At 49.9% G+C, this 13,809-nt stretch overlaps 1 protein-coding gene across 1 annotated transcript in view; it reads right to left on the bottom strand.

Moving 5' to 3' along the window:
- The window catches only part of BCAN (brevican), a 62,860-nt gene that overhangs the window by 43,986 nt on the left and 5,065 nt on the right, over positions 1 to 13,809 (bottom strand). Inside the window, exon 2 of the mRNA XM_084824479.1 lies at positions 7,592 to 7,883. Coding sequence (XP_084680605.1) covers positions 7,592 to 7,883 — 292 coding nt within the window. The remainder of the gene's footprint in view (positions 1 to 7,591; positions 7,884 to 13,809) is intronic.

Below are 13,809 nucleotides of genomic sequence, written 5' to 3'. Positions count from 1 at the left end.
CCCCACTCTGCACTCAGTGCTCAAGCCTTTCAGCAAAGCAATTGAACATATACATCTCTGTATCTGGCAGAGGCCAGGCAGGATGTTCCTGGGCTGCTCTACGGAACAGGGATGGATCAGAGAGAGAGGCCCAGAAATGCCCAGGAAATGAGGCAGGGGCAGGAAGAAGAACTTGGCAGGGGCAGCAAGGCGGGTCTGGGCAGCCTCTTGGCGTCTGTGGACACCAAGGGGGCACATGGCTCTGTGAGCGGCACCCCAGCAAACGGGGCATGAGCCACGACGTAGCTGCCGGGGGTCTGCTGGTGGCTTCGAGCCGCGTGTCTGCTCCTCTTGTGTGCCGCTGACTGGCACGTAGTTCCAGCCCTTCTTCCTGCTCTTGCCCAGCCAGCGAGGAGTTCTTGAGGGCTGAGGGCACTCGTTCACACAACCTCAGTGCAGTGGGCAGGCCGTCCAGGCCAAGAGCCAAGCCAAACTGGGCAGGCGCCCAGCGTCATTTTAAGCCTCTGGGGGAACGAACGGGGGCAAAGGCCTCTGCCCCCTAAGCTATTTATGCCCCTCCCTGTTCCCCCCCCACCTGGCAGAGACCCACAAGGCCACCCAGAGTGATATTGGGGGCCCTGTTGCTGCCCCCCACAAGGACCACGAGTGTGAGGGCTCTGGCTGAGGCACAGGATCTCAGCCAGGAGGCCCTTTGCTCTGTGGGGGCTGGCTGAGGCAAATTGCTCAAGCCCCCCGCCCCCCACTTCCCTAAGCCTTAACACAGTTAGTTTGGCGCCGTCTACCCATGCAGCAGAGCCCGCTTGTGTGCTTGAATGCGGCCTCTTGAAAGAGACACATGGGGACCGCAGGCCAGGAAGAAGACCAGCCAGGTCAGGCCTGGCTCTGATTCAGCAGAGCACTTCCCAGGATGTTACACGGCGAGAGGGGGCACTTAACATGCACCCCCCCTGCCCTTTGAGCCTAACTCAACCCCTGTGTTCAGTGTCCCTCTCAAGACCTCTCTGTTCATTTTTACGGCGTTTAAAAAGCCCGTTGCGGGGCGGGGGGGACAGTGCTTGTGGACTTCCTGGAGGCGCATCTGATAGGCCAGTGTTAGGATCAGGATGAAGGCCTGGGTGGACCTTCGACACGATTGAGAGGGGCTGAAACTTCACCAGCTGAGTCGGCTCCATGTCTGGACTGGGCCAACGGGCCAGCTGGATGGGAAGAGAAGAGCGCCATGGCTAGGGCCTGGGGCCTCATTCTGCATGCCAAGCAGCTGCCCTGCTACAGCCCATCCACTGGTCTGCGCAGATTCAGAACTGCCCGGCTCTTGCCCTTTCTCTGCATCTCTCCCCAGGAACTTGCCTTGCCTCCTTCTGCACCTGTTTCTGAGTTTGCTGCATCACCACATACATGTCCCCAGAGGCTTAAAGGAAGGGTAGACTGTCCAGAGGAGGTTTGGGGCTCCTCTCCTCCTCCATCTCCTGCTGCTGCAGCTTAATCTGAAAAACAAGACGTTTCAGGGGCTTGATCTACAAAGCGCGGGGCTTCTGCAGTGTGGCTGGGCATTGCGTGCGCACTTTCAAAACGTCCTTTGTAGCCAACAAGCTAGAAACATGCGCCATTTAGAAAAAGAAAGAAAAACATTGGGAGGGCTGTTCCGTTTCCAAAGACAATGCCTGGGCAATATTTTCAAAATATTCACAGCTGCATGATCCAATCAAAGTGAAGCAGACTTGAGCCTGCAGCCCTATGCACGCTTACTTGTGAGTCCGTGGGACTTATTTCTGTGAAAACATGAATAAGATTTGGCTGCAAGTAAAGCCCCTTTGAGAAGTTTGCTCTGCACATTCAAGGAATGTGTGGTGAGGGAAGGAAGGAAGTACTACCCCCTCACAATGTCACTGTCCCCACCAGCCCCCTGGCCCCCAAATTTCACCAAGGTCTGAATGGAGAGCCTGCAACGGAGAGCTATACACACTTCGACTCCTCCACTCCGCTGGGAGCCTTCATGGCACACCACTCCTAATTGTGGCCCACAAGACACACACACACACACACACACACACAGCTGAATGCCCAGAGGCACCCCATCCAGACCTTTGGCTCTGCAGGTCAGGACATGGGTGGCGGGGCAGAGGGGGTCTGTGATATGCAGTGTAACCAGTGCAATGTCCCTGTGGACAGGACCAAGAAGACGGTGCCTCCTTGGAAGCAATGGGACTTACGTTAGTCATGGAGAAACTGGACCAGTTCATTTCAATGGGATGTATCGTGACTGGCTTTAGCTGGACCAGGGCCTTAGCATAAAACCTCACCAGCAGGTTTGAGCTACAATCTGAATGGGAAGGAAGAATGTGACAGGACAGAGAACCCTATAAGAACAGCCCCGCTAGAGCAGACCAGGGGTGAGGAGTGGGCCCACTCTTTCCAAAACAGGGATGACTCCAAATTGCAGAGAGGTGTAGTAGGCACTTCCTCAAATATTTTCTGCTCCCCCAGCATTCAGACACAGGATGTTAAGGGCTGATTTAGCATGCTTTAAATCCTTAATCCCCTAATAATGACGTTTGCTTCCCCTTCACTCCCTCAAAGCAGTTTTCTGGAGTTAGCCCTGTTCCAGCAGTAGCCAGCCACTTGTCTCTGGGGGCACCACAAGGCCCCCGCCCCCCCCCGTGTGGAATGCAGAGGCTCTATTTCGCTCTAACGGCTAATGCCCACTCAGAGGGAGGGGTGTCCTTCTCTGGTGCCGCCGCTTAACTGGAAAGAGCCACAAATAAGTTCATTTTCCCTCTCCCTTTCCTCCACCCTGAAGGGGCTGCTTGGCTTGTTCCAAAGAATGCGAGGATTCAAGTGCCCCACGACAGAAGAGGAAGGGAGTCTGGGCCAAAAGCTGGATCCCTGAAGGCAGGCTGGTGTGAACAGCAGGGCTCCCTTCAGTTAGGCTCCTTCCTATGGATGCATTTCTCCTGCAGGCATCATGGGGTTGGCCTGCCTTGGCTCTCCTTGCCAGATGCAGCTTCCTCCAAAATGTCAGAAAAGGAGATAAAATTAAGGTGGCGGCGGCTGCAAAATGGCTGGGCCCAGAGCGCAGCCTTCACCCGTCTGCTGTTCTGAAATCATGCCCCCTCCAATATTTCCCCCAGGGAAACAGGGACAGCCCCCTGTTCCCATCCCCAGGGCCAGCGCCTCAGCCTCTGCCGCGAAGGCGAGGGGGCGGCGTTGCAGAAGACTCCCTGCTGCCTGCCGGCTCAGTCGTTCATCCTGCCACGGCCCCACTGACACGGCAGCCACGCGGGGGGCGGCTCTTGGCTAACAAGATCGAGAAAAGCACCCGGCGCTGTGCAGGGTTGTCTGGACCTCAGAAGGTGTCTGCAGCGCAGGAAGGGACAGGCCCCGCACTGCGCAGTGTCCAGGCGCCTGCATTGACATGGGCATGTACTGGGCAATGGCAGCAAGAGACCGCCGCTCCTGACACAGAAGTTCAACTTCTAAAACCCTGGAGAGGGTTCTTGTGTCTGGAGGGGTATTACCTGTATATTTTCTTTTCTTGCTATGAAAATAACATTTGTTATATAAGCGAGAGAGAGCGCGCGCCACAAAGTTGCCTTCCCCAACCTGGCACCCTCCAGATGTGTAGGACAACAACTCCCAGCATCCCCCAGCCTGCAGGAGGGCACCAAGCTGGGGAAGGCTGCTATAAAGAGAAACAATGCTAATATCTCATGATAAGGTAATGTTAAGGAGGCCTTCCCCAAAGGCAACAATGGGAGAAAACTAGGGACAGGGATTTACCAGGGACAGGCAACAAAAAGCAGGGGCCATTCCTGGGACAAGGGGGAGCGGGCATGAAACTGCAGAGCCGGGAGAGGTCATGTAAAGGCCACGTGGTGCATGCCCCCCAGGACAGCCTGCTCGCTAGCACACCCTGCCCCAGTCGGCCGGCACCCGCAAAGCAGCCGAAGCAGGCAGCAGGTGAACTGTAGAAAGCTGTTTGCAGAGAAACAGATCCTGATGACAAGCAAGAAAAAAAGCCACACAAGGGGAAGGCAAAGGGGGGGGGGATTCTGAGATTTTTTTAAAAAAAATTATTATTAATAATAATAATTTTTATTTATTTATTTAATTTCTATACTGCTCCATAGCCGAAGCTTTCTCAGCAGTTTACAAAGCCAGCTCCAAGACAGAAATAGGAAGCCAAACACCTCCAGCGCCAAGAAGGAGGCTTGCCAACTGATTCTTCAGGAAGCAAACGCCCACCAGCCTGTTCCTGCCTCAGCTTAACGTGCAGGAATTCGCATATAACCGCCATCACCATTTCACGTCTGCAGATCAAACTGATAACGGCACAGGTACAATGGATAGTGAAATGCCGGCAACCTCACCACCAACTCATCATAAAGTCAAGGACAGCAACCGGCATCCCCATGCCTGAACCAGCCCTTTGAAGGGTGATGCCAGGCCCACAAATGCCAATTCGGCAGCAAGGGAGGGATGGGGAAAGGTTTGTGCCAGTGCTGGAGTTTCGAGGTTTTCCCACCTCATTCTTAGGGTATCCGGGGGAAGGAGCACAGGCAGCTGCCTAATACTGAGACACCCCCCCACACACACACACGGTCCATCTAGCCCAGTACTGTCAACACTGACTGGCAGCGGCGGCTCTCCAGAGTTCCAGGCAGGTGTCCTTCCTAACCCCACCGACCAGGGATCGAACCTGGGACTTTCTGCATGCAAAGGGGGGGTCTGCCACTGAGCTGCGGCCTTTCCTGTAGGAGTCAAATCTCAGGGTGAGGGACCAGAGGCAAGGTGTCAGGGGGAGCTTTGATCCGTAGCACCCCTCCTCAGCCGTCTCTTCCCCTTTCCCGGCACAGTCTCCTTCCAGGCTCCAGATCTCCCCCTCTTTCTTTCTATGGGAGGGCACAAGGGAGTGTAGGGTACCGGTGCAGGCATCTTCTCAGTCTCCATACTGGGAGAGGGAATCAACCCCATTAGGGAAGTGTTCAGAAGAAATAACCCGCCCGTGGTGCCAGCCTCCAACCTCTCCTCCAGTGGGCCTGCTGGGCCCCAGGAGCAACCCCACTGCAGCCAGGGTGGGGGCACAGACCGCCAGCTTTCACTCTCTTCTCAAGACTAGTTGCTGACCAGGGAAGGGAAGATGATAAGAGCCCCACTGGATCGGACCATCTAGTCCAGTCAAGCATCCTGTGCCCAGCCCTGGCCAGCCACATGCCTCTGGGAAGCCCACAAGCCTCCATTTCCCCCAGCAACAGGCACACCCAAGGGAGGCGCCCCTGCATGTGGCGGCTGGGAGCTGGCTTAACTGAAGGCCATGTCAGGTTTTCCAGGGAGAAAATACCGAGCGCGGGCATCTATCTGGTGTTTTTCGGTATGGCTATATTAACACCGTTTTCTTTAGTGTGCGCATTTCTATCGTGCTTTTAAAGCTCAGGCTAATTTTGGAACCTCTGCTTCAACAGCCTGTTGGGTTGGTCACGATTATTCCCATTTCTCAGAGAGGCACATTGAGGCAGAGCAAATGCAATTTGACCTCGGCATGCCAGGAAGCCCACAGCTGAACTGCCAGGGCACAGAAGGATGCTGCCTTAGACGGAGTCACACACACAAATCGCCCTCCTTTGTCCATCTAGGCCAGTATTGACTGACAGCAGTGGCTTTCCAGAAGTTCAGGCAGATGTTTTTCCAGCCCTACCTGGAGATGCTGCTGGGGATTGAACCTGGGACCTTCTGCCTGCAAAGCAGGGGCTCCACCACTGAGCTATGGACCCTCCGTCTAATGCTCTGTGAAATGCTCTGCGCACTGACCCATGTGTCCTCCGGGTTATGAAGATGAAGAGATGTAATTTCTGGAGTTCTGCAGGCGATGGGACACAACTAAATCATGCTGTGTTTTATTATCACAAGGAGCTGCCTCCCACTCTTGGGCTCTGTGAATAAATTCTAGAGCTAAAACCTAATTTGGAGGGAGATGTGAGTCTCATATACTGAGGCTGTAATCCGACAGCTGTAATCCTGTGCCTGACTGAAGCAGTAATCCTGCACACAGTATGAGCGTGAGCCCCATTACACTCTGTGGGACTTACTTAAGAACAAACATGCACAGGATTTCACTGCTAGACCTGGGTTCAAATAACCACCCAGTCATGAAATCCATGGGATGACACTGGGCCATTCACCATCTCTCAATCCAGCTTGTCTCACAGGGTTGTTGTGAGGATAAAATGGGTGCTGGGCAGATAAACCAAACCCTGACTCCTTGTATGCAGGGCAGGATCAAATGAATAAATGAATGATTGGAAGCAACGTCTACCTATTTTTCAACATTGCTGTGTGGTTTGGGGGTTTGGGGCAGGGGGAAATGAGGTGTAACATTTATCGGGGTTATTCCAGAGGGGCAGCCCTTGTGTTAGTCTGTTGCTGCAAAACCAGCAAAGAGTCTTGTGGCATCTTAAAGACTAAGGGTGCAATCCTATGCATGGTTAGACGGAGAAAAGGCCTACAACTTCCAGCATGCCCCAGCCAGGCTGGCTGGGGCATGCTGGGAGCTGTAGGCCTTTTCTCCGTCTAACCATGCATAGGATTGTGCCCTAACACATTTATTGTGGAAGAAGCTTTCGTGCATTACAGTCCACGTGATCAGATGCTGGACAGCCACTTGTCAGGGATGCTCTGACTTGGATTCCTGCACTGAGCAGGGGGTTGGACTCGGGGGTCTTGTAGGCCCCTTCCAACCCTACTGTTCTATGATTCTACCTCGCTTGTCAAGCTGATATTTCACATGGCTGCCTTAACAGTCACTAGTAAAAGTTTCCGGGCCAAAGTGAAGAAATGCTTTAGAGTATAAACTTAAGACCCCGCTACTTTTAGTGGGGGATAATTAAGCGCATGAGAGTTAATGCACAAAGAGACCTAAATGCTACAGATACTCCAAGGCAAGGCCAAAGGAGGACTTGCACCTGCGTGGGAATTTCCAGAAGAAGAGTGCTCGGCACTGTTGGGAGCAAGATGGTGGGTTAGGTGGACATTCAAACTCTTCTTCTGTTCCACAAGCCTAGAAGTGTGGAAGTGTGAGGGGGGAGGATCTGTGGAGATTGGACCCCTTAATGACAAACTGATTGACTGTAAAACTGGTCGACTGCATAGGGTATTTTTAGGCACTGAAATAATTCCCCCAAATAAAGGTTATGCCCTTCCAGAAAAGGTATCATTTGCAAGCCGCCCGAACCAGAACTGCAATCACAGAACTTCCAGGCAAGGTTTGTGCTGCATCCGTTCATCTTGACATTGGCAAGCGCGCGCGCGCAGGCACCCCCCCCCCCCCCCGCTGTGAAACTAAGACACAGCTCTGTCAAGGAACCCCCGGCCTGGTGTTCGAGCTGGGACACATGCGCACAACCTTCAAGATGAACTCGGAACAAGTAATCGCTGTCCATTCAAAGGAGCTATTCCCTGGGGGGACCCCCCCGCCCCCCGCCCCCCGTTCGCCTTGGGCAGCAACTCCATCAAGCAGCGGGTCCGCTGCGCGGCAAGCGAGAGCGCCCGCTGCGCGGGGTCTGGGTACAAGGGTAGTGAGCTCAGCGGCGTCACTCACCGGTCGGTCCTCCCGGAGGCAGCCCAGAATGAAGAAGGAACCCGTAGCTGGAAGGCGGCAGCGCTGGGCGACGAAAACGGCCCGGCTCGCCGCCTGCGCGGGGTTCTCGGCTGAAGGAGGGGAGAACGTCCTCCTCGCGGGGCGAGAGCGCGGGTTGCAGCGGGCGATGCAGGGGCGAGATGCAGCTGCTCCGCGCTGCCAGCCCGCCGCACCAGGACAGTCTGCGCCGATGCGCGGGCGGGGGGGTGTCTGTCGTGGTCCTCCCCCTCCCCCCCCACTTGTCCCCCTCGCTCTTAAAGGAAAAGAAATTGCGCGGCTGCCAGACCAAGGTAATTCTGATTCAGCACTAAGTTGGCGAAGACAGGCACAGCGCCAGCTCCTGTGCGGCTGGCAGAGGCCCCAAACTGGAGCGGGAGAGGGGCGGGGGCGAGGGGGGGCCGCGGGGAATCCATCGCATCAGATTTGCCGCTGACGGCCTTGGATGCTGGTCCTGGTGCTGCCGCTCTGTAGCTCGGCTTGGAAAGGGCTTCCCTTCATTGGGCACTCCAGGCATTCTTGAATGGAAGGGATTATCTGGTTTATCTTTTCAGTCGGGCTTCGGGCCTGGTTTGGGAATGGAAATTGCCTTGGTGGCCTTGTGGGATGACCTTTGCCGGGAGAGGGATCAGGGGAGTGCCAGGAAGAGGGCCTTTCCTGCCGTGGCACCCTGGCTGTGGAATGAGTGCTGTAGAAAGGTTCACCTGGCGCCTACGCTGTAATCTTTCAGGTGCCCGGTGAAGACCTTTTTAACTTCCCAGCATGTTGGCATTATAGTCTCTTAACTTTGCTGCTTTAAAACTGTTACTGTATTTTAAATCCCTGCATTGCTGCTAGGTTTTATTCTCGTTGTATTTTTATACTGTAGTTGTAAGTTTTTATATTTTATACTGTTTTTATTCTGTACTTTGAGTTTTATTTTTTGTGAACAGCCCAGAGAGCTTCAGCTATTGGGTGGTATAGACATGTAATAAAAAATAAAGTCAAAACATAGCTGCCCTATAAAACATCTTTTTTTCATGTATACAGAAAAGCAGAAGATAGGTAACTGTTGACATGGAAACCTATAACACCAGTTGTCCTTTTAGCTAATAGATTAAATCCTCCCCACCTCTCCTTATGTATCTTCCTGGCCCCAGCCAATGTAGTGTGGTGGTTAAAGTGCTGGACTAGGACTAGGACTCCTCTCAGCCGTGGAGCTCAGTGGGTGACCTTGAGCCACTCACACTCTCTCAGCCTAGCCTACCTCACAAGGCAGTTGTGAAGATAAAATTGGGAGGGTGACCATGCACACTTACTTGCTTCTGAGTAAACATACATAGGATATTTACACATTGAGTCTTATAAACAGGTTTTAAAAATTTGGAAAGTGCTCAGATTTGAGTGCTGTTGTGTTTTCAAGAAAAGAGAATGAATAGATCTGAAATGTTATTTGGCGGGGAGAGGAAGAGTATCATCAACAAATCATTTTAACTCAAATTAGCTTGTGACTGGGGGCTTTTCCACATGAGACTTTTCATCCCACAACTTGACCAGAGCTTTTGCTTTGGGATTCCTTGTGGGCTCCTCTCCACACACGCTTCCTAGTTTGTTTTTTGTTTTTTGGAGGATTGCCTTTATCTGCAAGTTCTATATGTTTCATTATACATCCACTAGATGGCGCTGTTGTTATAGTGCCACTTCCTCTTTACATGAATAAATACAAACTGCATCTTTTTATTAGCTCATTATTTCCATCTCAAAGCTGCAGAAATAGATGGAAAGCAGGGAGAGACATCATGTGAAGGACCTACAAACTTCCATGAGTAACCAATCTCAATGGCAGGATAAAAGCCCCATGTGGAGAAGCCCTGGGTAATGAAAGATAGAAAGCCTAACAACAGAGTATTAAAAAGAAATATTTAAGCTAAACGCTTCATCTTCCGCCCTCATCAGTGGCTGTGCTGTTAAATGGATATCAGGAGTGGCAATTTGGAATGCCTGAAGATGAAAGTTCCTTTGGAGAAAAAGCAAAAACTGAGGTATGAGTCATATAATGCTTATGAATTGTCCTCCAGATTAAGGCCGTTTGGACATTCAGATATATAAAACACATTAGTAGAAGTGCATGTTAACAATTGCCTAACGGAGTACATTTTGTTAGTATCTGTGTTCCTGAAAGAAGTGGTTTCTTGGAGGTAACTGCAGGTAATGCAATGCATTGATTTACAATGGTATGATTCTGGGCTGCAAGTATCTTGTTTATGTGCAGCATTAACTAACAATTTATGCAGATTGGGTGGTTTTCTGAATGCAATGCATGGTGGAGAATTAACGGCTTCCATTAAACAAGCACAATAAGAAACTAACTTTAATTATCTTGTGGTAATTAGGGGCAGCAGGATGGTGTTGTTGTTCAGTCGTTCAGTCTTGTCTGACTCTTCGTGACCCCATGGAACATAGCACGCCAGGCTTTCCTGTCCTCCGCTCTCTCCCAGAGCATGCTCAAGTCCATATTCATTGTATCAGTGATGCTATCTAGCCATCTCATCCTCTGCCGTCCCCTTCTCCTTTTGCCTTCAGTCTTTCCCAGCATCAGGGTCTTTTCCAGAGAGTTTTCTCTTCGCATTAAGTGGCCAAAATATTGGAGCTTCAGCTTCAGTATCTGTCCTTCCAATGAGCACTCAGGGTTGATTTCCTTTAGGATTGACTGATTTGACCTCCTTGCAGTCCAGGGGACTCATAAGAGTCTTCTCCAGCACCACAGTTCGAAGGCATCAATTCTTCGGTGCTCAGCCTTCCTTATAGTCCAGCTCTCACAGCCATACGTTACTACTGGGAAAACCATAGCTTTGATTAGACGGACCTTTGTCAGCAAGGTGATGTCTCTGCTTCTTACTATGCTGTCTAGGTTTGCCATAGCTTTCCTCCCAAGGAGCAAGCGTCTTTTAATTTCATGGCTACGGTCACCATCTGCGGTGATCTTGGAGCCCAGGAAAGTAAAATCTGTCACAGCCTCCATTCCTTCCCCTTCCATATGCCAGGAAGTGATGGGGCCAGATGCCATGATCTTAGTTTTTTTAATGTTGAGTTTCAAACCAGCTTTTGCACTCTCCTCCTTCACCCTCAACAAGAGGCTCTTGAGATCCTCTTCGCTTTCTGCCATTAGGGTGGTATCATCTGTGTATCTGAGGTTGTTGATAATTCTCCCAGCAATCTTAATTCCAACCTGTGATTCATCCAACCCAGCGTTTCTCATGATGTACTCTGCATGTAAGTTAAATAAGCAGGGTGACAATATGCAGCCTTGTCGTACTCCTTTCCCAGTTTTGAACCACTCAGTTGTTCCATGTCTGGTTCTTACTGTTGCTTCTTGACCCTCGTACAGGTTTCTCAGAAGAAAGGTAAGGTGGTCTGGTACTCCCATCACTTTCAGAATTTGCCACAGTTTGTTGTGATCCACACAATCAAAGGCTTTAGCGTAGTCAATGAAGCAGAAATAGACGTTTTTCTGGAATTCTCTTGCTTTCTCCATGATCCAGCGAATGTTGGCGATTTGATCTCTAGTTCCTCTGCCTCTTCGAAACCCAGCTTGTACTTCTGGTACTTCTCGGTTCGCATACTGCTGAAGCCTAGCTTGTAGGATTTTGAGCATCACCTTGCTGGCATGTGAAATGAGAGCAATTGTATGGTAGTTTTAACACTCTTTGGCATTGCCCTTTTTTGGAATTGGAATGTAAACTGACCTTTTCCAGTCTTGTGGCCACTGCTGAGTGTTCCAAATTTGTTGGCATATTGAGTTCAGCACTTTAACAGCATCATCTTTTAGGATTTTAAATAGCTCAGCCGGAATACTGTCATCTCCGCTAGCTTTGTTGTTAGTAATGCTTCCTAAAGCCCATTTGACTTCACTCTCTATGATGTCCTGCTCAAGTTCAGTGACCGCACTATCATGGCTATCAGGGACATTCAGATCTTTCCTGTATAGTTCTTCTGTGTATTCTTGCCACCTCTGCTTAATCTCGTCTGCTTCTGTTAGGTCCCTGCCTTCTTTGTCCTTTATCATGCCCGTCTTTGCATAAAACGTTCCCTTGATATCTCTGATTTTCTTTAAGAGATCTCTAGTCTTCCCCATTCTGTTGTTTTCCTTGATTTCTTTGCATTGTTAATTTAAGAAGGCCTTCTTGTCTCTCCTTGCTATTCTCTGGAACTCTGCGTTCAGTTGGATATATCTTCCCCTTTCTCCCTTGCTTTTCGCTTCCCTTCTTTCCTCAGCTACTTGTAAAGCCTCATCAGACAGCCACTTGGCTTTCTTGTATTTCTTTTTATTTGGGATGGATTTCGTTGCTGCCTCCTGAACAATGTTACGGACCTCCGTCCATAGTTCCTCAGGCACTCTGTCTATCAGGTCTAATCCCTGAAATCTATTCCTCACCTCCACTGTATATTCATAAGGGATATGATTGAGGTCATACCTGAACGGTTTAGTGGTTTTCCCTACGTTCTTCAATTTCAGCCAAAATTTTGCAACAAGAAGCTCATGATCTGAGCCACAGTCAGCTCCAGGTCTTGTTTTTACTGACTGTATAGAGCTTCTCCATCTTTGGCTGCAAAGGACATAATCAATCTGATTTCGATATTGACCATCTGGTGATGTCCATGTGTAGAGTGGCCTCTTGTGCCGTTGGAAAAGAGTGTTTGCTATGATCAGCGTGTTCTCTTGTCAAAACTCTATTAGCCTTTGTCCTGCTTCATTTTGTACACCAAGGCCATGCTTGCCTGTTATCCCGGTGATTTCTTGACTTCCTACTTTCGCATTCCAATCCCCTATGATGAAGAGGACAGCTTTTTTTGGTGTTCATTCTAGAAGGTGTTGTAGGTCTTCATAGAACCGATCAACCTCAGCTTCTTCGGCATCAGTGGTTGGGGCATAGACTTGAATTACTGTGATGTTGAATGGTTTGCCTTGGATTCGTACTGAGATCATTCTATCATTTTTAAGATTGTACCCCAGTACTGCTTTTCCCACCCCTTTGTTGACTATGGATGCTACTCCATTTCTTCTAAGGGATTCTTGCCCACAGTAGTAGATATGATGGTAATCTGAATTAAATTTGCCCATGCTTGTCCATTTTAGTTCGCTGATTCCCAAGATGTCGATGTTCAATCTCGCCATCTCATGTTTGACCACCTCCAGCTTACCTTGATTCATTGATCTGACATTCCAGGTTCCTAAACAGTATTGTTCTTTACAGCATCGGATTTTCTTTTCACCACCAGACACATCCACAGCTGAGTGTCCTTTCGGCTTTGGCCCAGCCGCTTCACTCTTTCTGGCGCTACTTGGAAATTCCCTCTGCTCTTCCCCAGTAGTATATTGGACACCTTCCGACCTGAGGGGCTCATCTTCCGGCATCATCTCTTTTAGCCTTGTGATACGTTCCATGGGGTTTTCTTGGCAAGGATACTGGAGTGGGTTGCCATTTCCTTCTCCAGTGGACCACATTTTGTCAGAACTCTCTGCCATGACCTGTCCGTCTTGGGTGGCCCTGCACGGCATAGCTTATGGCTTCACTGAGTCACACAAGCCCCTTTGCCACAACAAAGCGGTGATCCATGAAGCGGTGAACTTCCATACCATACATGAACTACCATACTAGCAGGATGGTAGTCCACAACAAATGGATGGTAGTCCACAACAAATGGAATGTGATTTTCTTTCAAAGAATTAGCCTTTGCATCACAAAGAAGGGTATCCCTGGATAGTACTGATACTCGGTTGACGTTGTGGTCAGTGATGTGACTAGGGTATCTGAATTGTTGGAGATGTTCTTTAAGTTCCTTACATCTTCCTGAGAAGTTTTATTTGTTATTACAAATGCATTTTATCCTAAGAGCCAAACTAGATATATGATGTTCTTCTTTAGATGGTTCAGATAACATGACTAGAAATTAAGGTACAGGTGGGAATCTGTAGATCTACGATACAAGTCTGTGACAATTTGATCATTTTCAATGGTTAAGAGGACATCCGGGAAATGTAATTTTGGGTTTTCAGTTGTGGTGTTATTGGTAAATTCTATCATTGATAAACTTGGTAAAAATCTCCAAGCTATTCTTTCCATAACCCCAGATGACAAAATGTCATCTATGTAACACCACCATGTGCTAGGCTTGTAGGAAGCTGTTCTGTAGGTAGTTTC

Source organism: Heloderma suspectum, chromosome 17 (genome assembly GCF_057233095.1).
Source record: "Heloderma suspectum isolate Gila_16-S chromosome 17, 16-S_ref, whole genome shotgun sequence".
NCBI classification, from domain to species: Eukaryota; Metazoa; Chordata; class Lepidosauria; order Squamata; family Helodermatidae; genus Heloderma; species Heloderma suspectum.
This window is presented reverse-complemented; position numbering and strand designations above follow the sequence as displayed.